The 25,259-nt window shown below is 40.4% G+C and overlaps 3 protein-coding genes across 10 annotated transcripts in view; 1 reads left to right on the forward strand and 2 right to left on the reverse strand.

The window, feature by feature from the left end:
* Window positions 1-192: 192 nt before the first annotated feature.
* On the reverse strand, window positions 193-10,130 carry LOC111233364 (circularly permutated Ras protein 1-like). The gene is made up of 19 exons (XM_022761174.1): window positions 10,075-10,130; window positions 7,576-7,627; window positions 6,917-6,970; window positions 5,909-6,040; window positions 5,707-5,793; window positions 5,512-5,597; window positions 5,230-5,427; window positions 4,485-4,529; window positions 4,291-4,380; window positions 3,424-3,575; window positions 3,267-3,348; window positions 2,954-3,081; window positions 2,775-2,859; window positions 2,401-2,507; window positions 2,007-2,119; window positions 1,760-1,871; window positions 1,504-1,644; window positions 1,269-1,359; window positions 193-771 (listed from the first exon to the last, which is right to left on the reverse strand). The coding sequence occupies exons 2-19, from the start codon at window positions 7,625-7,627 to the stop codon at window positions 634-636; spliced, it is 1,893 nt and encodes a 630-aa protein (XP_022616895.1). The 5' UTR covers window positions 10,075-10,130; the 3' UTR covers window positions 193-633.
* Window positions 10,131-10,621: 491 nt separating this feature from the next.
* On the reverse strand, window positions 10,622-16,731 carry tkfc (triokinase and FMN cyclase). Its single transcript, XM_022761175.1, has 17 exons — window positions 16,654-16,731; window positions 15,872-16,061; window positions 15,684-15,788; window positions 15,236-15,423; window positions 15,005-15,083; window positions 14,819-14,908; window positions 14,645-14,679; window positions 14,451-14,535; window positions 14,242-14,331; window positions 13,963-14,079; window positions 12,931-13,050; window positions 12,528-12,665; window positions 12,279-12,385; window positions 12,058-12,164; window positions 11,862-11,895; window positions 11,627-11,719; window positions 10,622-11,501 (listed from the first exon to the last, which is right to left on the reverse strand). The coding sequence occupies exons 1-17, from the start codon at window positions 16,657-16,659 to the stop codon at window positions 11,343-11,345; spliced, it is 1,743 nt and encodes a 580-aa protein (XP_022616896.1). The 5' UTR covers window positions 16,660-16,731; the 3' UTR covers window positions 10,622-11,342.
* Window positions 16,732-17,750: 1,019 nt separating this feature from the next.
* Window positions 17,751-25,259, forward strand: part of exoc6b (exocyst complex component 6B) — an 86,012-nt gene continuing 78,503 nt past the window's right edge. For all 8 annotated transcript variants that reach the window (XR_002665598.1, XR_002665599.1, XM_022761095.1 and 5 more), the window contains exon 1: window positions 17,751-17,909. Coding sequence is in view for 6 of the 8 variants with exons in the window: in XM_022761095.1 (XP_022616816.1) it covers window positions 17,821-17,909 (89 nt within the window). In the remaining 2 variants the exon portion in view is untranslated. The remainder of the gene's footprint in view (window positions 17,910-25,259) is intronic.

The raw sequence follows: 25,259 nt of genomic DNA on the forward strand, positions 1-25,259 counted from the left end.
GTTAGATGCTTCGATCTTTAGAAAAAAAGGGTATTACCCGAAAGAATAAGAAGAATTTCAAATGGAGTATCCTACATATCCTGCAGTGTTCAAATATAATTAAGTGAGCAATAATTGGTTCATACAGAATATATTTTCAACATTAAAAAGGCAGGGAGGACTTTAAAATCATTTTTTAAAAATGTATTTTATTTGAGACGAAACAAGTAGTACTGTTCCTTTTCATTAATTATATTTCCTATAAAACAGAAATCCAAATAAATATAATACAGATTTGTTTGGCTGAATTTCTCTGCTACGATATAGTCAAAGAGTGTGACACATGAGGGAAATTTAATTCCTCTCCAGCCCAGGTTGGATATATTATTTATTTATGCTTGTGTTGTTTTCAGTCTTTGGCCACCACTTCCTTGTTGACTTCTAATGCAACTCCTATTGATGGGAAAATACTTATTTTATATTATTTCCTGTTTTCCAACTTCACACTGAGGAAAATGAGTCAGACCCTCAAGGTTTAGAATCACATGTTAACCTTTAAGTTATAGTTATCCATAACAAATGATCCTCTTCCGCCTCGCACCGTGTTCGTCACCACTGTACTTCAGATCGTCTGAGTTTACAGTACTGACTTCTTTACATTCCTTCCATGAGGGCCTTCTTCTTCTTCCTCGCAGGCTTCTTCTGGGCTTCGGTTGTGTTGCTGCTGAAGTTGCCGACACTGCTGGCTCTCCTCATCTCGTACACCACCTGAGCTGCTTCGTCAGAGAGAGTCTGCAGGGAGGACAGTTGATAAATCTGTACTATGTAGCTCACTTTAAATGCTTTATGTAAAATGAACAATTAACATTTAATGTTTCAGATCACACTATAATGTTAATATTATACACATATAAAATGCACACACGCCATAAAGAAGATATCTTTGTTTGTATCTTGGGGAATACCTAAAACCATTTGGGAATATTAGGTCAGTTTATCTCAATCAGGCCGAAAAATACACTGTATATAATCCATAATCAGAAGTAAACATGAAGTGCTTCTAAATGGCCACAGGGTGGTGCTGTTGTGCTCACATCTCCACTTAAAAACTACTCCCTTGTTTCAGGGCCCATGGCTGAATCTGTAGTTTTTGAGACATTCTGTTCACTAAAGACAAACTGCTGATGACACAAATTATCCTTCAATCATCAGTTAATGGAATGAAAATCTCAAATCTTGAACATGAATTATATTATATGCCTTTGTTCATAAATTAATCGTATGATTACCTGAGACTCTGTGGTGATGTCACAGATTGTTGTCATGGTGTCCATCCAGTTGCCATAGATAGACTCTTGCTTTTGAATTGGCCTGTGCTGACTTCGAGGCAGAAAGAGGAAGTGTGAAAACCACCTCTCAGTACGCACACAGAAGCACACAAACACTCTTACATTAACCACCAGATGTGCATGTCTGACTGTAACTTCAGTAACTTCAGTAAGTTCAGAGGTCAGACACTCATACCTGATTTGTTCGAGCAGGTGTTGCTGTGCTTTTAGTTGCTTCTGCGCTTCCTGCACTCGACCCTCCATGGTTAAACTGGCACAGAGCTGAGCGCAGTGGACGCCGAGCACCGACATGTTGAAACTACCGGCCCAAATCCGGCTTCAGACAGACAGAGGGGGTAAGATGAAGACAGATAAATTATCTCTAATCAACACAAACGCAGCTTAAACTTCTAGCGTTCTAGCGCAGCAAGCGCAGGTAGAGTTTTTTTTACCTGGAGGAGGTGACCGGTCGCTGTTCAGTGATGATGCGAGTGACTCTCTGTTGGTCTCTGGTCTTGAAGCTCAGCTGGAGTTGGAATGGGAGTGTGTCTTTCTGGAGGAAAACTGACACACACATACATATAATATCTTATAATAACAGCTTGTTCCATACTTCCATACTAGTGAGGTGGCCAGGTGACGGTCCCCACACTGTGACGTTGTTTTGTCGTTTGCGTTTGAGTATACAGTCGGTCTTACCCTGCATAAACTCTGGTTTGACAGCAAACTCGAAGGTGATCTCCAGCCCCTTGGTCACATTCCCTATCTCTCTCACCAGTTTGTGATTGTTTTCATCCTCATAGGGAAAAAACCTGCAGAGAAAGAGGAAGAAGAGAATTAAAAATCAACATTAAAAAGCTACGTTTCTCAGGAAAGAGTTGAATGGATGGAACAGAAAGGAAGTAAATTAGTACTTTGGCGTATTTAAACTGAGTATACACCATGTTATATGCAAATGACTGCCTGGAGTGAAAGCTAACCTGTTAGCATAAAAGCATTTTGGTGTTTATCTCCTCATTGTTGCTAGATTTACAGACATAACAACCTGAAAAGTTCTTGTTAGTGTTTTCTATAAACGTCAGTCACCACTCACATTCCATCAGAGGCAAGCAGCGTTGCCGTGACACTTGTTGCTAGGACGTTGTCCATGGAGGCTGCCTGCATCTCTCTAGCAATGGTACCGATGTTCACGATGTTCACCTGTGCAGGAGAGTGAGTTATTTTCTCAAATTTAAGTCTTTTCAAGTTGGTATTCATAACTTATTGAGCTTTTAAACCCAGAAGCGGCATGGTCGGGATGAATCTTAAAGTATCTTTAATTTGTCCTTAAACATGCAAAACCATCAGTATGTTTGTTGAAATACTGGTAATGTGATTACACTGTTAATTACAACCTGTCCAGGATGTTTCAGTAGTCTCTCCACCCCTTGATAATCATTTACGTTCATATGTGTTACGTAATCTCACCCTTCCCCCTGTAGTGTCTGCGAGTCTCCCAACGTCAGCCAAGCGACAGTCCGTCCCTTCAAAGCTCATTATTGATATTATGACTCTAGGGGAGGAAAAAGAATGAGAATGTGTTTAATTTTATTTTTTAATTTCTTTTTATTTTGTATTTTATTTGTGTAATTTGTGTGTGTCCTCACCCACTCCCCACCGCCTGAAGAGCCAGCTGTCTGTAGAAATACGGCGTGAGGGGAGACGAGGACAGAGATGCTGTTTGCTCCATCTCACCCAGTCCAATGTTGGCTTTGCCATCAGTGCACAAAATCACCTGTACAACAAGATTGGGAACTACATTACCAACAAGCTGCAGTCCACATGGGCAGCATCACTGTAAAGATTACTCAGATAGAGTAATACCTACGCAGATAAAATGATCAATAGCACATTTATACCATAGGTTGTAAGTTGTGTAACGTCGCAGTATTTCCTTAAACGTCAATTAGACTCACTCACCTTTGACCCAGGGTATCTTGACGCTATAGCAACCGAGGCTAACGCTGCAGGACCGAGACACGTAGCCCCGTGTTCCCTGAGCCTGGATTATACAGAAAACAAAGTTTACAGTTGTGTACCACAGGGATCCACACGCAAATACAATGTCGTCACTTACTCTCGGACTCTCTTTATCAGTTGCTGAAAGGTCTCCGCAATACAGTGTGGGATGCTGTAAGCCGCACCCTGTTGCCATATATGGTCGTAGTCGACCAAGGCCCAGTCCCTGAGAGTGAGAGGAGTGCTAGTACCGTCACCATATATTACAACCTGTAAAAATAACGGATGAGAAGAAGGTTAGAGCATCATGCGAATTTGAGTATGGCAGATTTCACACTTTCAAACATTTGATTTGTTTTTGTATCTTCACAACCATGAAGATAAAAGCAGTTGGAGATATATCGCTGTATTTACCTCCCCTCAGAAGAAACCACCTGCTGATATTTTACCGTACAAAAGAAAAAGCAACTTCCGCAGATTGTAATAATTTATCACCGCAAACAGGAAGTCTTCTCTTGTTTTTGTTACGGCGTGATGACTCGAGTGTGTTTATATCAGTTCTGCATGTTACAGCCTGTCAATCATCTGATGTGGATGTTTGAATCTACTGCACTGGGATGGCCTCGAAAATTTGTAAGTTTATTTCTACAATTTTTTGTTGTTGTTGTTTTAGAGATTTCTGGGTTTCTTGACTTTATTTCTCAGTTCAGCTTTTAAAACAACATGATTATAACATCTGTAAATGGCTAAAACTCAAGTATTCTCCCTAATTCCAATGTAAATCCCATAGTTCAGTCTCGTATACAAAAGTCCAGTTCACCCAAAGAGGCATTTTCCCTCTCAGTTATTCAATATGTCACAAGAAAAGAGAAAAAAGTCCAAATAAAATCATTTTTATTTCCCTTTAATCATCCTGTAAAAGCAACAAATCAATAACATTTGCATTTATATTATGCAATAAAAAAAAAAAAAAACGTAATTTTACCTCATCACCGAATGTCACCAGTGCCACTCTCCTGCGGGGGGACTGCTGCAGCATGGACGTCAGCGCTCTCTGGAGGGCGTCCTGGATACCCTGTCACCACCACATGCAAACCACATTAATATTACAGTCAGCTGACAACTATACATGTGCGAGTTTATATTCAGTCACCATGGTGAACTTGATAAAAATCTCACCTCTAGTCTGGATATATGTGCTGGAAATCCGCTGCTTGATGTGACCTAGAAAATATGAGACTGAGATGTCTCTTCACATATAATGTTCACATACACACTTTTTTCTTATCTTATTGTGATTTAAGCTGGTAACACACCATATCATAGTTTTCTGTGATGATTAATTTCACCTCCAGTCAAACTTTGCCGTGTTAAAGTGACATTTCCCGTCTTGCAGTGTTGTTTCCTGACGTTGGCGCTCTTTTGTTTGTGTGTTCGGCTGCTGTGGCTGTTATTACCTCATGCTAACTACCTAGTTTTTCTGTTAATCCTAAACCAAAAGGTAACTTTTTAAAACCTAAACAACCATAGTTACTGGTTGGTTTTCAAATTAAGAAAAAAACATATGATAAGCTGACAAAATATGTAAAGTGCTAAAACTTAAACCACATGTTTTGCTACTGATCCCTTACAAAAAGCAATGTTTTTTCTTCTTTCCTCTCCCATTAATCATCTCATGACCCCACAGACTTATCTCGTGGCCCTTTGGAGGGGCCCGACCCATAGGTTGGGAACCACTGTATTATACAATATAATAATAAGGATAATACTCTTGTTATTTGCTTCAGTGTGATAATAAATGCAGTAATTTTGTATTTTTATTGGTACTTTTACTTAATCAAAATCTTTTTAAACACACACACACACACACACACACACACACACACACACACACACACACACACACACACACACACACACACACCTCTGTAGTGACGCTCATGCTGCCAGATATGTCCACACAGAACACCACCAGCGTGTCCTCCAGGTTCTGGTAGTCGTCGTCGCTCTGGCTCGGCAGGTAAAGGTCGTCACTGCGCACACCTGCGCGCTGACCGATACACACTCTCTGCAGGCCGTCGCTTACACTGTTCTCACATCCGCAAAACTCACACACCCACACCTGAGGAAGAAGATATTTTATTCTTTTTTTTATTTTACTGTCACCTTAGTTTCAGTGATAATAAAAGGGGAAGTTACCACTCACATTCCTCTGTAGAGAACTCAGACATGACAAGGCAGCACTACATTTCCCACAAACCACTGGGCTCTGAAAATTCTCCATGCCTGAGGCTGTTCAGAGAAGGAGGCAAAAAGAAAAGAGGTTAAAAAATGGAACAGGTGTGTTTGTTTGTTTGTGTGTGTGTGTGTGTGTGTGTGTGTGTGTGTGTGTTAATGTGACCTTGGCTGATGTTGACCAGTTTCCCAACACTGAGGGAGACGACGTTGATGTTGGCTTTCAACCTGCTCTCTCCTTCGAGCTTGTCAGCTGATGAAACACGACAAAGGAATGAAAAAAGCAAACAGTAAATATAACTTTGGAGCATTCATGTACAGAGAGAGATTGAGAGGGGGGGGGGGGGCAAAGGGCAAACAAAACTCACTTCTGGGTGGGACAGGAGGCGGGAGCGAGCGAGGAATGAGCGGAGGCTGAAAGGCGGGAGCAGAGGGGAGAGGGAGGGAGATAGGATGAGGTTTTTTGACGCGGCGAGGAGGCAGCGGTGGAGGAGCTGGACCTGGGGGAAAGAAAAGAAAGACGAGTTTTAAAGAAGATTTTAGTTGTGCACAGTTGCTCAAAAACAACCCTGAGGCCCCTGATGATGAGTGCTGTAGCTGGCGTCTATTTATTGCCATTCAGTGAACATCTGTAAATCGTAGCATCAACCTATTGTCTGCATGTGAGGTGTTTGGTGGACCTCTGTAAATTGCAGCGTTCTTAAATGGGCTTCTTTGCATGGGGTCTTGATTTCGCCACTGTTTCCAAGGCAGCAACTTGTTTTTGTGATTTTTTTTAGTTTCTGTCTGTGTGAGTTCACCATCAAGGTCAAAGCTGCTTTTCACCATATTGACCATGTTAAGTGGTGAGACATCCTGTGAATGTGGTAAAAAAAAAAGAAAGAAAGAAAGTCAACACAACTGTTTGACTTTTTAAAAGTTAAATTTGACAAACTGAAATAACTGTTGGTTTCATTTATGTGATTAAATTAACATGTCAGTGTGGACTTTCCCTCGTCAGAGTGTTATCTTTACATCTCCTTTACTGTGCTTCTCTGTCTCTTGCAAGCATGCCCACACACTTACACTCTCTCTCACACACACACACACACACGCATAAATACTCACACACACACACACACACACACACACACACACACACACACACACACACACACACACACACACACACACACACACACACACACACACACACACAAATGTTACTGCTTAATGCGTTTTCCTGTTATTTCACTGCAGGGCTCTTGAGAATAAAATGAACTCTTCAGACAGAAAAACAACAGTTTAGATACACTGACCTTTGTGAGCGATGTGTGTGTGTGTGTGTGTGTGTGTGTGTGTGTGTGGGAGAGAGAGAGCGAGAGAGAGAAAATTACCTTTCTGTTTAAAAGCCACTGTGTTGTCATATTCATTCTGAATAGGAGAAATATCTGTGGACGTTGGGACAATTACTTTATTAACACACATGTATGATGCGAAAACACTAAGTTAAACCACAAACATACATTAAATGGAACAAATAATATAATATAATAATATATATTATTTATATTATATCAATTAATCCAGGTTAAAGTGATGTCATCCATTTGAAATGACCTTATTAACTCATCCATCTAACTCAGGAGGCACGCTCTTATTTTGAAAAAAAAGAAGAAACGATTGAAGAGGCGAAGGCGTGATGTTTCAAATGATGAGCTGATTAAATGATTAGATTGTTCTTCAGTAAAGATATAAAAGGAAATAAAGCTTTATCTATGTGACACAGAAAAGAGTTAAGAAAAGCATGCAGCAAAATATATATATATATTAGTATCAAGTATATATACTGTATATATAAATACATATCAGAGTATTATTATTATTATTATTATTACATATTTGTATTGAGAAGTTTATTGAAAACTGTCCAATTCCAAAGTTTAGGGGCAAAATTTCAGCCAAAGTTTCACTAGAAATTTTCTATTTAAAAAAAAAAGAAAAAGTTTTTGAATTTTATGTGATATTTTTGAGTAATGGGTTTTAATGCACTCACCTGCTTCGTCACACCTCCAATTACATACGACATGACTGCAGGCAAACTCCATCTGAGACACACAAAGACACAAAAACGTTTATATTATAATTTCATTTTTAAAAGCTTGACGTTTAGTCGCGCCGCTGTACGCTCAAACCCTGGATCAAATGAACGGAGGAAAGAAAGTGAAAAATATGAATGCAGCACAAAGAAATAAAACAGCTCAGCAATATGACAACAGCAGATCAGCTTCCTGGCATTGTGGATTCATCGTCACCACAGCAACCGGGCCCTTGATTTGGTTATTTTTCTAGTTAACAGGTGGCTGAGTAAAACCATGAAAGCAGACGTTTCCTGTTTGAACAACTGTAAGTTGGAAAATGCACAGCTTGGTACATGATGGGCTGGTAAGGGTTAGATGAAGCACAAATGTGTGTAACGGTGTGTTTCATGGCTGATTGACACACGCGCACAGTATTTTTTTAATATGAATTCAGGAAGCTGAACTCCGTCAGCGGGGCCCGAAACAAAGACACGGAGCGAACACCAGTGAGTTCAACGTGAAAAAAGCAGCAGCGTTTATAACCAGAAAATCTGAGCTTCATTTTTAAACCATTTCATAGTCACATTATATTATGTTATAGTTAGGATGAGGAGATAGTCCAATGATTGGCTGATACAGGGGTCAAATCATGAGGTCAACATGGTGACCCACAGCTGTGACCAACAGGCTGAGCTTCTCTATCTATCTCTATCCAAAATAGAGCTCAAACAATTAGTTTATTAGTGGATTAGCAGAAAAAGAATCAGCAACTACATATAATTCATGAATTATTTTAGTCAATTTTTTAAGCAAAAAAGCCAAACGTTCATTTTTGGTTCTCTTTTTTATATCTGAAAAACTGGTTTCAAATACTATACCCTGCAAAAATATGAAATTACATTCCCTTATTTCACTGGGATATTTTGTATTTACAATCACATTTGCTCGTTGCTTTTTTCTAATGTGAAAATGTAAAATGTATGTCTGTAAAGCATCTATTTAATGCCTGTGAATTTGTGCGTCTTGTCTAGGTATAAATTCTGTGTGTATTTCTGTACACAGGTCTCTCTTGGAAGATGGATCCTGATCTCGATGAGACTACCTGTTTAAATGAAGGATATAATAATGACGTCAATGTAGCTTAAACATGTGACACAAAGAAAAAAGGAGGGGAGCTTCCAGACCAAGCCTGTCTGTCTTCTTCGTGCCATCAGGTTCCCGTAACTGTGAACATATTTAGCCATTTTTTAAATGTTCTTACTTTTTCCTTCATTCAGTGGCTTCCCTGCATTTTTCTTTGTGTTGTCACAGACCTGCTTGAGAAGCCTTTTGCCTCCTGTTTTCATGGATTCCTCATTTTGTACACAATTAATTTTGGCCTGGATCCTGATCCATTAACATGGAAGCATGAGGAAATCAACATCCTGACATGCAGAAATCTGTAAAGAATTGAAGCCATGCTATGTTGAATGCCAAATCTAATTTTAGCTTTAAAATTGACACCAACTAAACGCAATTAAGCTCAGCCCGTCTTTGAAATAAATGTTTGACATGTTGGGACATACGCTTATTTGCTTTCTTGCAAAGAGTAAGACGAGTAGATTGATACCACTCTCATTTCTGTACGTTAAAAATGAAGCTAGCTTAGCTTAGCTTAGCACAAAGACTGTAAACGGGGGCGAACAGCTAGCCTGGCTCTGCCTAAGGTAACAAAATCTTTCTACCATCACGTCTTCTTCAAAGTTCACTCACTAACATGCAGTTAAATAACAAATTGTGTGCTGAACTCTTTCTTAGTCTGGACTTTTAATTTCCTGGAGTATGAGCTTGTTGCCGGGCAACTGGTCCAGACCAAGAAATAGTGTGACCCACAACCCGCCATAAAACTGCCATTTGTTATTTTTACACTAAAGATTTCGTATGGGTTTCTGGACAGAGCTAGAGCAATATTATACTGTGAATTTTATTTTTCCCTCTGTGATTCTCTTGTGTTAAACATCTGCAAAATTGCGGAATTTTCTTTTCCTCACAGATATCTATATTCTGAAAAGTACCGTGATCTATTTTGGTTTTGTGTAATCAGTCATTCCACAACAGCAGCTGTCACTCGCTGTAAGTCAATTGGTGAATGTCTCACTTTGGACTTCAGACACTTTGCTGTATATTGAATAGTTTTGCTAGATGTCAAATTAACCCCCATCTGGTTCCTAGATGCTGCTCAGTTTGGTAAAACATGTCAGGTCTTAAGGGAACACGAGTGAATTCTTACACTTTTTTAAATTTGCAAAATGGAAAATGCAAATGAAAGCTACATTAGAAAACGGGTTGTTGTCAAATCAGTCTTCACAGAGACTCTGACTTCCCTGACATAAACATGCTCTCTGTGTCTTTAATATGAAAAAACAAAAAACAAAAAACACCTTATTGCCAGAGGGAACACACACAAACACACATTACAAGAGGAAAAGAATTACCTTTGCCGTGGTGAGCACAGTGGTGTCTGTAAAACTGAAAGCCAGCGTGTCTATCGCAGTAGATTCTTTTAGTACATAAGTGTGTGGGCGTGTTCAAAGTCTAACAAGAAACGCTGAGTGTGTGTGTGTGTGTGACTTATCTCGTGTGTCAGGAAGTAGGGAGTTGAGAGAACGAGACAGAAATGAAAGTCAAGGGGAAGAGACGAAGAGTTGAAAGAAAGAAGAAAAAGACTGGTATCTATACAGATGACTTAATCCCAACCAAGGAGAGAAAATCACATGTGAAGAAAAATGTCTACCTCAGTCATTTTGAATGAATCTGTGTCAGTGTCTGTATGTGTTGTTTTTAATGAGCTTTGATCCCAGCAGCAGCCACGGAGTCCAACCTTCCTGAAGTGCCCATGAGCCAGTTGTTGACCCCTGTCTGCTCACTGATCTCTGACCTCTTGGGGCAAATGCACTTACATGGATTATAGACTGAAATGCTGTAAAAAACCATGTGCACAAACACAAACATTTTGTAAAACTAATTAATTTATTAGTCAGAATTAATACTGTTTTGTTAAGAAAGTGCATTTCATTCATGTACAGATTTAAGACATGAAGACCTGTAGCCGGCTGGACCAGCTATTCTTAAGTTTAGCTTTATTCTAATGTTGTTTACTGAGTGGAAACTTACTCATGACTAAATTACAACAGGTCGCACCTCCTAAACCTGTAGAAATGTATGTAGAAATTAGTTGTTACTAAGTATTTACACCCAGGAGCTACCAAGTGTGACTGATGTGTAGCTAAACCAACTTAGCTTGCTAATGTCTGACCTGTTTAGAGAAAGGTAAACGGGATACATTTGACACTTAATAAGTATTGGTCAATAATGATGTGCATCTTAAATCTTTTAAATTACATTTTGCACAACTGAACACAACATACTTCAAAGTATGAAATGTAAAACTGGATGTTACGCTAGCCTGTGAAGCTACAGTGACTTATTCACATAGAACTGATTGAACAGCATAACAGATATTTTTAAAATTTTAATGTTGCAACCATTTGCAGTTATAAGGAATGTTTTTCAGGTGCCCACTTTTCTAGTTTCTGTTCATTTACTGTATGTCTTCTATGAAAATGAGCAAAAATAGGGTTAACATCACAGTGAATATTTAGTCACATTAATTTTTCTGTGCAAATTATTGATGCATGATAGTGTTGTTCTGTTACTATTAGTCTGCTGATAGTAATAATCTGCTCTGGTACTATTTGCTGCATTACTTCTGCCCCTCCAGTGACTCCAGCACGGCTCTCAAGATGGCGGCTACCGCCACAGCACCGGGGTCGGGCAAGGTGAGCCTCTCGGCTGCGATGTAGCTGGCCCGTCCCGCCTTGGCCGTGAGGTCACGGGTTGCCTCCGCCCCCGATGCAGCTTTCTAGGAAGAGAGAGGGAAGAAATGCAATTCAGGGAATATACAAACAAACACGTTGCAAACAAAGTCAGCCAGTGTAGAAAATCTGATTAAAACAAATGAGTGCAGTCTTTCAATTATAACTGCACCTGCACAGCAGCCTGTAGTATGAGCATCTGTCCACCAGGTGGAGCTGTAGTCAGCTTCATCAGCTCATCCACAGCAGGACACAGAGCATCCAACTAGAGAGGAAGAGAAACAGAAGCAGATGTATAAAGTTGTTATTTCATAAATATTTTACTGCTGAGCACCGGTGAAAATAACTTATTAAAATAAAAAACGTGTATGAAAAGTTGCATAGAAATAAGTTGACAACTCTCTCACCATTGTTCTGTCTCCAGGATCAGCACCACCGTACCTGGCGACAGATCATAATTGACAGTTTCAGCACTTCTTGCACACTTTAATGTTCATATTGTATTCAGAACCTCAAAAGAGATGAGATTAGAAGTATTTAAATCACTTTTAATCAAAATATAAATCACAAAAAATTAACACAGACAGACAAACAGCCACACACCTCCTCATGGCCTGCGTCCCAGCATGCATTGCACTGGCCCAGGCTGCAGCGTTGCTCTGCCCCTCGGTCACATGAGCAGCCGCCGCAGTCAGGAACAGGCTGTACAACTGAGAGACACATAAAAGCGAGTGTGTGTTTATGCGGGTAAATATAGCGTAAGCTGTTACCACTTCGTATCCAAACTGTGCAATCTTAATGATGAAATACAGTGGAAAACCTACCGCCCCTGAAGACCTGCCCATCTTCTCCTGCACCAATCCAGCCAAGACCGATAAGAGTTTCGCAGGGCAACCAGGGACCACGTGACCCTGGAGCCACTCCTGAATGGCTGAATGAACATTTTCCCAATTGTTAAAAGTTAAATATTTCATAGACAATTAAACATCCTTTCACGTATTCATAGTGTCTTTATGCACTTTTCCTCTTCTATTCTCATTACGCTGCTGTTGATAGTCCTCACAGTTTCCTACCTCTCGCAGCCTGTGCATGAGTGTTCCCACAGTCTCCGTCCCCGGCAGCGCGGTCCAGGGAGTTGAGTTCTTCCTGTTTTTCCAGCAGTGAGGAACAAACCCGCTCTAATGCTCTGCGCATCACAGGACTCAATGGACCTAGCCAGAAAAAACAACAACATATATTTCATTAATGAGCAAGATGACACTTGGCAGCTCGCGTGGCTGTATGCAAAGGCTGATAGGGGACTTAAATAAGCTGCAGTTCCTCTAATGGCCACCAAGGTTAAATTAAATTAAAAATTCTGGGGCACAATCTTGTCTTTTGTCACTGTTTCTCTAAAATATCACACCATACAAATTCACCACATAGCAGATATTAATAACCTACAAGTGCACACTTTAAGTAACCTTGGAAACCAACCTTCCGAGTGTGTGTCGTCCTGCGGTCGTGTGCCCAGGGCTGGAGGATCTGTGATGTAGCTGCGGCCGCTCACACACACACTGCTGAGGTTTGGCCAGGCGGGGGCCCTGGTCTTAGCATCTGTGTGGGACAAAGGATGTTCAGTATGTGCGTGGTTTAGTGTAGTATATGTTAAAACACACAGTATTATTAATCTGTGTGTGTACCAAGTCTATACTTAAATGATTCTTGGTGTGATTATCCTCTTAAAAGTGTGTGTCTGGACTATTTAAATTTTAGACCTTGTGAGGACGTTTTTGGAAAATGAGGACATTTTGGCCTTCTCTGATTGGTTAGAAGAAGGTCCACATGAAGATATTTTGGTGTATATTTCCACAAAATATATATAAGAGAAAAGTTACACACTGTAGCTTTAAGTACAGAGCTGGAGTCAGGATATGTTTAGCTTAGCTTCAGATTAAAACTGGCAACAGGAGGACACCGGTGGCTTGGCTTTTTCCACACTAAAGAAAGTGCATGTACCAATATCTCCAGAGCTGTTGTATTTACACTGTGTTCCCTGTTTGCTTAACCTGTAAGTGAACTGAAATGTATAAAGAACGCTGTGGTTTTAAGGAGAGTTACGTGTTGGAGGTATTTCTTGACAAACAATGGTGCTGCTTGTGCAATGCCTCTGGAAGTGGTGCTAAATTTAAAAAAAAAAAAAAAAAAGACATCAGATTTGAGTTTGGAGCTTCGTACCAAACATTTTCATCCTCATTGTGACGACGGCACTTTGGGAATCTGTGCACAGTCACTCCACGCATCTTTCTCTGGAGGTTAAACAATCAAGATCTGTCAGCTGTAGAAGTGTTGATAGGTGAAGCTATCCAAAGCCAGGCTAGCTGTTTCCCTCTGCTTCCAGTGTTTATGCTAAGCTAGGCTAAAAATATATATTGATATCACTCTCCTCATCTCACTGTATTTCCCCAAATGTTCAACATTTCCTTTAAGGTTTGGGTCTATGGGAATTAATTGTGTGTTCATGCTCACCAAACAGTCTCAGTGTTTCCTCATTGGCTAGCATCAGGGTCAGCGACACTCCCGCCATCTCCAGTGATGTCATGAAAGAGCCAGACATCACCCTGGCAACCACCAAGCCGTGATTCTCTGTAACCATGGAGACCAACGATCACATTCCACAGCATCTTCAGAAGTGTCAAAGAAAACTTTACAGCTCCTTGGTTGGGACTAGATTCTTTTAAATGGTTCTTTCAACACTTGAACATCGTCGAGCGAATGTAACCACACACAAAAACACACACACTTTACCCAGACAGATGACGGCAGCTCTAGTAACAACAGCCAGCTCCAGACAGGACAGAGCTCCGAGGTTGTTTACACACACAACCACACTGTTTCCTGTATGAAAGAAGGACGACACACACAAACACAGAGTTCAAATAAACAGTGGCTGCATACGCTAAAAGCCACTATAATTATAATAAGAATATATGTATATAAAAATGATAATATCGTACCTGATTTCAGCGGCAGATAGGATTGGCTGTCAGGGTTGGTCATGTGATCTATCATGGTTTTCACCACCTCGTCTGCGGATGCCACCTGATTGACAGCAAAAGTGAATAAAACAAACAAAAAGGGACTGAAAAGTTCACAGAAAAAGGGTAAATGGAGTCATATAGATGGTAGATTTAGGCTGGTGTTGAATCACCTTTGACCTTTTGATTCCAGGTTCACCATGGATACCTGAAAAAGATGGAAAACACTATTAAACTTTAAGAAATGTCCTCAAACAATCCAAACAATTGGTATCAGACCTAAAAATCTTGTATTCTGTACCCCTCTCCCTTCTCTCTTTCTCCATCCCGCTCTCACTGTCCCTTACCCAGTCCCAGCTCCATTTCTCCTGGTGGCAGGTCAAACGAAGGCAGGCAGCCTGGGACGCTGCACGGAGACAGACTCACCCCCAGTGTACCTGGAATACAAAACACCAACAAAATGTATTACTAGGAAAAGTATTCCAGTAACCAAAGAGCAGTAAAGGGAATGAGCTGGTGAAGGAGTGACTCACCAATCCCCTTCAAAACTGCTGTCACCTTGGCAACAATCTGGTCCAATGAAGAGCCTTCTTCTGCCAACGCACCTGCCAACTGGCAGAAAGTGTGAACAGATTTTTAAAGGTAAGATTTTTTATTTAATTAAAAAAAAAAAAAAATCAAAGTATCATGTATAATGTAACTGAGTGGCATTATGGGAAATGAAGGATCCAAAGTTTTTGCAGTTTCACATCGTTGTTGTTTACCTTGTGTATGAAGACGGTGCCACAAAGGCCTCTCCTCCCAGCCTTACTGGGTCGGTCGAAGGCGCAGTCCTCAGCAACAATCACCATGTCAACAGCGACGCCATGGTTACGGGCTTGCTCTGCAGCCAATCCAAAGTTGAGGCGGTCGCCGGTGTAGTTCTTCACGATGAGAAGGACCCCAGAGGCTCCTGGGAGGGAGGGGGTTGTTCATCTTCAATTATTATTATCAATTTAATTATTATTTAAATTAATGTTCACAATAGTGACAAAAACTTAATTTAACACAAGTTAAAGAAGTTTTTTCCCTCTGAAGTGTTTGTTGCAGCGATGAATCCTTTTGACAGAGCAATATTTGCACCATATTGTGCAGTACTTTCCTTCAGTAAATAAGACACAACCTGCTCCCTGACTAAAAATAGAAAAACGGCAAAAGTCTGGCATATATTACCTGCATTATGCAAGGACATAATGGCAGCCAGGATGCTGGCAGGGGGTGGAGACGCAAATACTCCACCTGCTACTGCTGCTGACAGCATCCCCGCACCAACATAACCTGGAGACCCACAGGAGGAAGATTAAAACATGAGAAATAAAAGCTAAGACAATTAATTGACAATTGCTCTGTAAAAGATCTACCCCCGTGTGCCGGCTCATGCCCTGACCCTCCTCCCGACAACAGGGCCACTTTGCCCTTCAGGTTGTCCAGGTCGGACCGGAGCACGACTCTGTGGCCCTTCAGCAGAGAGAGGCCCCCACTGGCCCTGACGAGGCCGCAGAGAGCCTCATCCACACAGCTGTCCACTGAGTTTATTAACTTCTTCTGGGGCTGATAGAGAGAAATAAAGAACAAAATATACAATATGCTCACAGTTTATGATATATTGTAGTAGTTGAATCTAACAAAAAGTATATCAAGATACATTCAATGGCTGTTCATATATTAATGCATCAGTAATAAAGGTAATGAATGTGACCAATCAGTTATTTTACTCTCCACATATTTCCATGTGCAAATGCTTTTGCATTAAGTGTTTTACATTACTTAGTGTGTGTGTGTGTGTGTGTGTGTGTGTGTGTGTGTGGGTGTGTGTGTGAATAAGTGACAGACAGTCCTCATTCCATTCCACATAAACACACACAGTTAAATCCTAGTTTACACAAGCTTCACAATAACGTTTTATCTGCAACAACAACACAGTATAAAATGTAGGATTTACAGCTTTTCCTTCACTTCCGTTATCACTGCACTGGACTCTGGTCTCTTTGAATGACAAGTGTACAAAGCAATGCTAACACAGTCATGCTATAAGAGCCTCCTGGCATCCGTCATGTCAGCACAAATGTACAGTCAGACGCGCAGTGCATCTCCTCGCTGATGTTCAAAAATATCTTTTAAAGTTATTATCGTTTATTTTTACCTCCATTTTGACATTTCTTGCTTCTTTTCCCCTCCGACAGCAGGTAGTAACAAACCGTATCAAGTCTGCTAGTTTACGCTAAAAATGACGCCTGATAGTGTGGCGTTTTTCCTACAAAATAAAAGCATATGATTTAGCTAGATGTAAAAAAGGGTAACTTCTTATTTGAGCGTGGGGTGTAGAGTTACTGTGGTTATAGCAAAATGCATAGTGGTGGCATTATTATAAATACGCAGCAAAACAAGACCACACAGACGCATCATTAACTAAAAGTGAACTAAGCGTTTTATTATTGATTTTATTTTGAAAAATTGAGAGGAAGTCTTGCTTCATGTTGCAAAAAGCGGAGGGAAAGGCGGTGTTTCCGGTAAACTATCTCTCGGGGCTGTAGGGCATTAAAACTTTTTAAATTAACTAATAAGTATTAAAATATCGTTAATGTGAACCAAATTTGAAAAAATCTGTGCTTTTATGCCAAAAAAAAAATACTTACAGTACGGCACAGTCCGTGAGAAAAGACTGAAAAAAATGTAAAACCGTCAGAATCAAATAAAAATAATAATTTTAATTTGCTGAACTCTATTCCTTAAGGAGGTTAGCAGACCCTACTATAAAAACTATTTAAGTAGGGATATTTAATAGTCATGAAATTTTAACCTTGAATCAATTTTGCTTTGCCATTTTTTTTTAAATTTTAATCACATTTAATGTAATGAGAGTTTGTTTTTTAGACAGTTTGGGATGTACAGAACAAACTCATTTCATCAGCGATGCTGTATTTTGAGGGGGTGAGGAATTATTTGGGAAGATTTAAAATACGTTTGGGAAAATGAGAAGAAAAACAAAGAGTGATGGCTTTTAATTTTTTAAGATAAAAAAAATTTAAGTCGTTGTATTATATTCATTCAATTATATTTTGGACTCTTCAAATAGCCATCTGTTGCAGCTAAACATCATACCCTTATATATAACGTTGTACAGGTGTTCATACTTTTTTTTTATTCACTCTCCTCAAGCAAGAGAAACTCCGCTCACTCGGGCTGCTCTGTAAAAACATCAAACCAACCCCCCTGGTTCCTCCTCATGACGCACAGAGCCCAGCCAGTCCGCTCTGCCTGGCTCGGCTCAGCTCAGCTCAGCTCGGAACCGTCCACAGCAACATGCAGGATGGCGAGCATGGAGACAGCCGCCGAACACGAACGTATCCTGCGGGAGATAGAGAGCACAGACACCAACTGTATCGGACCGACCCTCCGGTGAGTAACCCACCACCCCCGGCGACTGTCCCTCGTCAGCCCGGTGAAAACAGCTGAACTCACGGCGTCACCCAGCTGAGGGAGTGCGGCTAGCTGTAGACTAGCGTCAAGTTAGCAACTCCTCCGAGACTCCGGGAGCTTGCTCAAAACTTTAACGGACATGTGTCCATTATCGGACAGCTAACCAGCTAACTTTAGCAAACATTAAACCTAGCTAATTTACATTCTACACACTAGTGTCTAAACATTTACAACGAGTCTTAACTGTCACGGCTGGCCTCGGCGTTTTGCCTCGACATTCTCCTTTTAGACTTTTACATTTGTCGCCAAAGTTTATAAACTTGTCCAGAGGGATTTCAGTAACTTAGGCTAACGGTAGCTAACTTAGCTAACTAATTGACATTCTGCTCACTGGGGCCAGAGCTTTCAATGAGAGTCGGGCTTTTTTCTGCTGGTTAAGCCCTCTCTGCTTGTGAGGCGGCTTTTGCGTTTGTTATTGAAGTCTGTCAACTTATAGAAGAGTTTAAGTAGCCCTGGGTAGTGACAGTTAGCCGGCTAGGTGGTAAGCAACAGCCAAGATGCATTGTATCACACAGTGTCAAGTGCAGCAGCCCTGACAAGCCCTGCTACTGTCTGTGTAGACAATGAATGAGAAGTACACTTCAGTTCAAATACTCCTGGGGCAATTTGCAGTGGTAAAGCGGTATTGTGCACCACACAGAGAGGCACTGGTTGATGTTTGTCATGCTTTTGAATGCTTATGAGTGATGTTGCTGTTGCTCAATAATTTAGTGGACACTGCATTCACAGGCTGAATGACTTTCCTGTTCATTTTGGTGTTTGCGCCAGATACAGGGTTTCACATCCCGTGAGTAGGGAGGATCTGTCTGTCTTTGATGCAGCATTTCTTCAGATGTATTTGGACTTAAAATGGGCCACACTTCTGTTTCTGCTGGGCTTCCATGTGAAGATATATAAACGCCAGACTCCCAAAATACAGAAGACACAGTCAGCTTCCATATAATTTGAAAATTACCCCGCCTGGTTTTCATTTTATACTGTCTATTACTTTCATTCAGGCGTCTTTTTCTAAAATGGTCTTTAAGTGCCCTCTGAGAAGAAACTGTCCTTAGCCAGCGCTCTTTGAACTGATTGTCCAAAGAGGAAATAGGCTGTGAAAGACCAGGGAAATGCAGCAGAGGAACTGGGCTATTGAAGGTTTATCAAAGGTGTGTGTGTGTGTGTGTGTGTGTATATGTGTATGTGTTTGTGTGAGTGTGTTTTCTTCTTGTCCCTCCATGTCTGTCATTTTCTCCCCACAGCAAGGCCTATTTAAGCTTGTTATTTAGGCCAGTTGCGTTGCCTGATGGGAAGTTAGCAAGCAGAGAGAAGTGTGTGTCTGTGTGTGTTCATTGGCCCTCTGAAGATCCAGCCGCCATATGACTTGACAACTTTGTGCGACACCTCAGGCTGCCACATTCTCCCCCTCTGAGTGTTTGCGTGCTGCTCAGTGCCATGGTGACTGATTCGGATGGGCAGTCAGACAGCAGTAATATTATTTTTTTGTCTACGTACACTGGTGTGTGATGTTTCATGTCTTCCAGCTTCTGTTCGACTCGGCCTCAGTATTTCCACTTCAACCAGTGCACACTCACACACTTAAATTATAATAGCACAGTCTATGTTTGGAGCTGTTGGCTACATCATTACCTGCATTTGGCACAGTGGGATGTTAAAAAGAGAGTTTTAAAGGCAAATATGTCAGAAGATGAAGGATGCGAGAGCAATACAAGCAGCTCTGGTGCTATTTTTATTCTGTATCAACCAACACTGACTTAAAATGTTTTCTAATTCCTGTTATGTTAAGCACATGTGCTATGGAGATAAAAATGTTTGTGGGATTAGAAATTGCTGTGTGCCTTTTCTTTTGTTTGTTGGTGTGTGAGGCCAAGGAAACAGTTAAACACCAAATAACTATTGTTGTTTTATGTAGTAGCTGGAAACTAGGAATTACTGAGTTGTTAGTCATATCAGCAGGTGGTAACTTGTCATTAGTCAGCGTTTTCTCTTACAAAAATACTTTCTTTTTTTTTCAACAATGAATCATCAGAAAAAATAAATTAAACATTTTCTGAGCATTTATGCAGCTGTGATCAGAAAATGTTTTGGATTTTACTTAATAATTGCCCGAAATAATTGATGAATGTTTTGATCAATTGTATTTAAAGGAAATGATATGAGGAGATATTTATTTATAGACCTGTGACCTAATGTCCAGTCTCCTCAGTGGTAACTTTCCTATGACCAAGATTCAAAACCAGGTTGGCAGTGAGAGTTGGAGGTGTGTTTCCTAGTGTTTGTGTGTGTTCTCCTGCAACAGCAGTGTGCAGGTTGAGGCTGGCTGCAGCATTCCTCCCTGACAGCAGGATAATTCAGTATAGATCTGACAGGAGCAGGATCAATCAGTCAGCCAACTCCCTCAGGTTCCAAACATTCACCCAAAGACAGGAAGTGCCCGGGTCTGTCTACGTGTTCTTCTGTATGGGACTGTCGGAATATTGATCACAATATTAAATCGTAAGAAAAATAATCTGTAGCTCTTTAGTTGTAGATTCATACCCTGAAAATGAGCTGCAAAAAGAAAATCTATGTATATTAATAAATGATATGAAAATAAACACAAACATTACATCCTGACATATCTGGGGTCAGTTATCAGTTATTAGTTTAAATCCAATCAATTTTGATAATGTATTGATTAAATGTCTTCATCATTTCAACCATAGCAACCAAAAAGTTTTATTAAGGTAAGACTGTAATTTCGCAGGTTGTTGTGGCGGTGTTTCTCTGAGTGTCTGTGTTCCAGTGGATAAGTCTAATTGCTAGTGTTGGAGACTGGAAGTGCTTTCACTTTGTGTGGTTTATTGGGTGGTGATGCTTCACATGATACACTTAGTTTGTGGTAGTTCTTGCATTTGTTGGCACAGATTTTTGGCTTTGTTAAAAGTAAACTGTGTCTCACCATCATCATCAGTTTTGTGTAATGTTAGCTTAGTCCCGTTTGAGATCGTCTCCTCCACTTTGTGGCCAAATGGGATTTCAAGCAGACAAACTACGTTCATACCACTGATGTCTTGTTACCTTGTTTATCTGCAATAGCTGTTCTGACACTCAGCAATAGCATGTGGTGCATGTAGCTTACTTCATAATAAAGGATCGGTATATGATAGGTTAGAAGCAGGTTTCTTTCTGTGATATGATTGGTGGTTAGAAGTAATGTGTCTTGTTGACAGGAAATGGATGTTTTTCATTTTCTTATCGAGGAAATGTTTCACGGTCAAGTTCAGATTTCAGGTTTAGTGGAGTCTGGAAGCCACTTCTGTTTTAAACTTTTTAAAAATGTGTGTATTTGTTTTCTGCTGTTGCAATTCAAATGATTATCTTTACATTCAAGTAGCTTATTACTCTGTCTTTGGCGAGATATGTTTGAAACCCCTTTTCTTGAGTGTGTCATATTGGATTGTTCTATTTTGCCAAAACCCATTTACTCTCTCTATGACCTTGAAAGTCATTTGTTGCAGCCATGTCAGGTTTATAGTGAAGGTTTAAATTAGTGCGGAAAACATTAGGGATTAATCAATTAGCTGATTGAGAGAAAATTGATCAACAACTGTTTTGTTGTGAATATGGTGAGGTTTAGTGTTGTAGATTTGACAAAAGAAACAATCAAATGTCACATTGAGCTCTGGCAAATTGTAACGGACACTTTTTCTTTTTACTTTTAATATGTTAAACAGTGAAGCTTGTATTATAAGAATTCAGAATTTCTTTTTCTTGATAATGCAGATTTGTTATTTTTTGTTCTCATTTCTCTTTTTCTAAAAGACAAAATCCTGTTATTATTTCTAATTTTGTATTTTTTTTTTGTAAATCTTATGTCATCCACCTGAGACAGTTGCTTTAATTTTGGAGCGTGGTCAGTGTTAGCTCAGATGCAGAGACAGTAGAAAACAAACCAGTTGTCATGAGCGATCAATGTCACACTTACTGTACATACACAAACACACACAAGGTGCACATGTAGTCTCACACACATCTCTCTCTGTTACTGTGCTTGCCTGCGTGACTTTTTTCTACTGTCATGTTATATTTATATCAGATATAAGTTACATCATCACAACAGTCATCCTCCAAAAAATCAGCCGTTTGGAGATGAGTTTAAATGCCCGTGGGCTGTAAATGTTTGCAGAGCGTGTATTGTTGCGTGTGTTCATCTTACGTGTGTCTAAGTATTTAATAGAACAGGGCAGAGACGCTGAAGATCACAAAAATGTTGTGACTGTAAAAGCAAGAGTGATGAAAGTGTGAGAAATAATACAGACAGAGGCGTTTCAATCCATGATGGAGCAGTTCTCACTTCTCAGCTGTGTCCTTGCTTGAAGAAACAACCTGTCTGGGTCCAGAGCAGCAGACACATTCATTTGTACAACAGCAAACAACTGCAAAATAACGCAGCAATCAGTTCATGTACATACAAGGTGTTTGTTTCTTCAAAGTAGGGCTACAACTAAAGATTATTTTCTTTATCGATTAGCTTGCCAACCATTTTCTTGATTTAATCTGTCTATAAAATGCTGGAACATATTAAAATTTCCCAGAGTTGAAGGTGACGTCATTGAAAATCTTGTGCCAACAGTCCAGAACCCAAAGATTTTCAGTTTATTATGATATAACACAAAGAAAAGCAGCAACACTTCTTATTTTAGAGGCTGAAAACAGATAGCTTTTAGCATTTTCGTAAAAAGTGAAAAAAAAAAAATGATTTGATTATATATAGCTGCCAATTTCTTTTTTTTGATGATCAGCTAATCAATAAATCATTGTAGCTCTGCTTAGAGCTTACAAAGCACTTAGAGCTCTACTTAGAGCTTACAAAGCACTGAGTGGAAGTGATGCACATTGCAAACTTAAAAACGTATAGTGTTAGCACCGGTTGCGTTTCTGGTCTTTTGCTTTAGCCAAATATTGTAAAAATAAGTTTTTAAATCAGATGTTGCAGTGAATTTCAACCATTCTTTTTGCTGGTTGATAGTGTTACTCATGTGTGTCTGCCTCAGAAATGGTTGAGTGTGTCACAACCCCCTATGAAGTGAATCTGTGTTTGTGTGTGTCAGAGCTCAGAGCTCATTGTACGGTTTGCAGTATGTGTGTATGTTGCATCGACTAATCTTAATGTCAACTCCACAGTCATGCTGCTGCTGCAAGGAGAGGCCAAGCCAATGACTTAAAAAAACTCCTTCTTTGTGTGTGTGTGTGTGTGTGTGTGTGTGTGTGTGTGTGTGTGTGTGTGTGTGTGTGTGTTGAGCTCCACCCTGTGTTTCAGAGCGTGCACATTAATGACAGGGAACCTCTATGTATTTGCCTATTATGTGGTTTTTCTACTATATAGTCATGGAGAACGCTTGTTCCTGATTGGTTGGTACATGTCCATTAGAATCTTATAGGGCCAGTGCAGACATTGTGCTGGACAGTTTAACCACTGGTCTAAATTAGTGCATAGGATGTATTAAACTGCATGTTACCATGGCAACAATATTCATGCTCTGTCACCACTGTTGAGTCTACGTCCGTGTCTGTGACCTCAGGACTCAGGCTCTGGGGATGGCTGAAATATGTCAACAACTCTTTGATGGGCTGTTATGAAAGCTTGTACAGACACTGTCTGGTTCTAGATCATGAAGCCTAAAGACTGATGATCTCCTGACTTTGACTGTAGTGCCACAGTGAGGTTGACCTCTGAGGTTTTTTTTTAGCTGTCTGAACAACTACTGGATGGACTGACACTGAAGTTGGTATCAACATCAATGTCCCTCAAATCTGTCAAAAACAGTTTATTGGAAACTGGCATCAAATCTGTGGTGAGATTCTTTCTTTAGTTTTTCTTTGATCAGATAGTTTCTGATTTAATCTGTTCAGTTGATTCTTGACCTTGGAAACAGCAGTTTGGCATAAAGATTTTCTTCATATCCGCATGGGGGTGTTGCTCGGTAGTCATGGAGACGGTTTAGTGCTTGTATCTCTGTTCATGGAGGGTCTGTGGTGCCAGATGTTCATGTCCTCTAGGGGCTTTCTCAGGTCATTAACTGACACATGGTCAATGTCCTTTGTGACCATCTTGATGTCTTGAAGAGGCTCCTTGCAAATTCTCTGATGCAGTATTCCCTGCATCATGTACCACTCCTGTCCTGTCTTTGGAGTGTGTGAGCAGAGATCTTAAGGTGTCGAATGGTTTGTGGTAAGTAACTCTGGCTGGATGTCCTGACAGCCCAGCTGTGCGTGGGAGTCCCACTGGCATGCGTCTGGTGCTGCCAGTAGAGTTGGCGCTGTGTGTCTAAAGTTGGTTTGAGATTTTTACTTTTTACTCTCTCTGTCTCTGATAACTCAGTATTATCACGTATTGACTTCCAATTTTTTGTGATGTTATGATAATCACGTCATATCGTTTTATAGAAGTTTGTCATCAGTTGCGAAATAGTGGAGCACAAGTCATTACACTTAGCATTAGTTTTGAGTATTTTATATGCAATGCATGCATATTGTAATAAATGCTGACATAGGAGAAATAGTTTTAACGTTATTATGGTTTTGATTTCATTGCACGGCTCAGGGTGGAGGAGCTGACATTCGTCACGGCCTGAGAAATTCTGCACAACTGTATGTGAAGGGTTGAACTAGTGAGAGAAGCTTGCCACAAGCTTTTTAGCCCACACACACACACACACACACACACACACACACACACACAGAGGTTGGTGTGCTCGTCTTAAGCGGGTTAAGATCCTGTTTAGGCAGCTGTCAAAGAGTCAGCAACTTGTCCCCAAAGATTCTTGGATGTAAGACACACACACACACACACACACACACACACAGAGGTTGGTGTGCTCGTCTTAAGCGGGTTAAGATCCTGTTTAGGCAGCTGTCAAAGAGTCAGCAACTTGTCCCCAAAGATTCTTGGATGTAAGACACACACACACACACACACACACACACACAGAGGTTGGTGTGCTCGTCTTAAGCGGGTTAAGATCCTGTTTAGGCAGCTGTCAAAGAGTCAGCAACTTGTCCCCAAAGATTCTTGGATGTAAGACACACACACACACACACACACACACACACAGAGGTTGGTGTGCTCGTCTTAAGCGGGTTAAGATCCTGTTTAGGCAGCTGTCAAAGAGTCAGCAACTTGTCCCCAAAGATTCTTGGATGTAAGACACACACACACACACACACACACACACACAGAGGTTGGTGTGCTCGTCTTAAGCGGGTTAAGATCCTGTTTAGGCAGCT

Source organism: Seriola dumerili, unplaced genomic scaffold (genome assembly GCF_002260705.1).
Source record: "Seriola dumerili isolate Sdu_G_001 unplaced genomic scaffold, Sdu_1.0 BDQW01000388.1, whole genome shotgun sequence".
Lineage (NCBI taxonomy): Eukaryota > Metazoa > Chordata > Actinopteri > Carangiformes > Carangidae > Seriola > Seriola dumerili.

Bases quoted from the DNA above. Each gene is read 5' to 3' on its own strand.
- LOC111233364 (XM_022761174.1), bottom strand. From the start codon at position 7,627: ATGGAGTTTGCCTGCAGTCATGTCGTATGTAATTGGAGGTGTGACGAA. The intron at 6,971-7,575 runs GTGAGTGCATTA...CAACGTCCACAG, and splicing joins TTGGAGGTGTGACGAAGCAG to ATATTTCTCCTATTCAGAAT. The intron at 1,645-1,759 runs GTAAAAAAAACT...GTCTGTCTGAAG, and splicing joins CGACCGGTCACCTCCTCCAG to CCGGATTTGGGCCGGTAGTT.
- tkfc (XM_022761175.1), bottom strand. The intron at 14,680-14,818 runs GTAAGGGACAGT...CATCTTTTTCAG, and splicing joins AGAAATGGAGCTGGGACTGG to GTATCCATGGTGAACCTGGA. The intron at 14,536-14,644 runs GTGATTCAACAC...GCTGTCAATCAG, and splicing joins CTGGAATCAAAAGGTCAAAG to GTGGCATCCGCAGACGAGGT.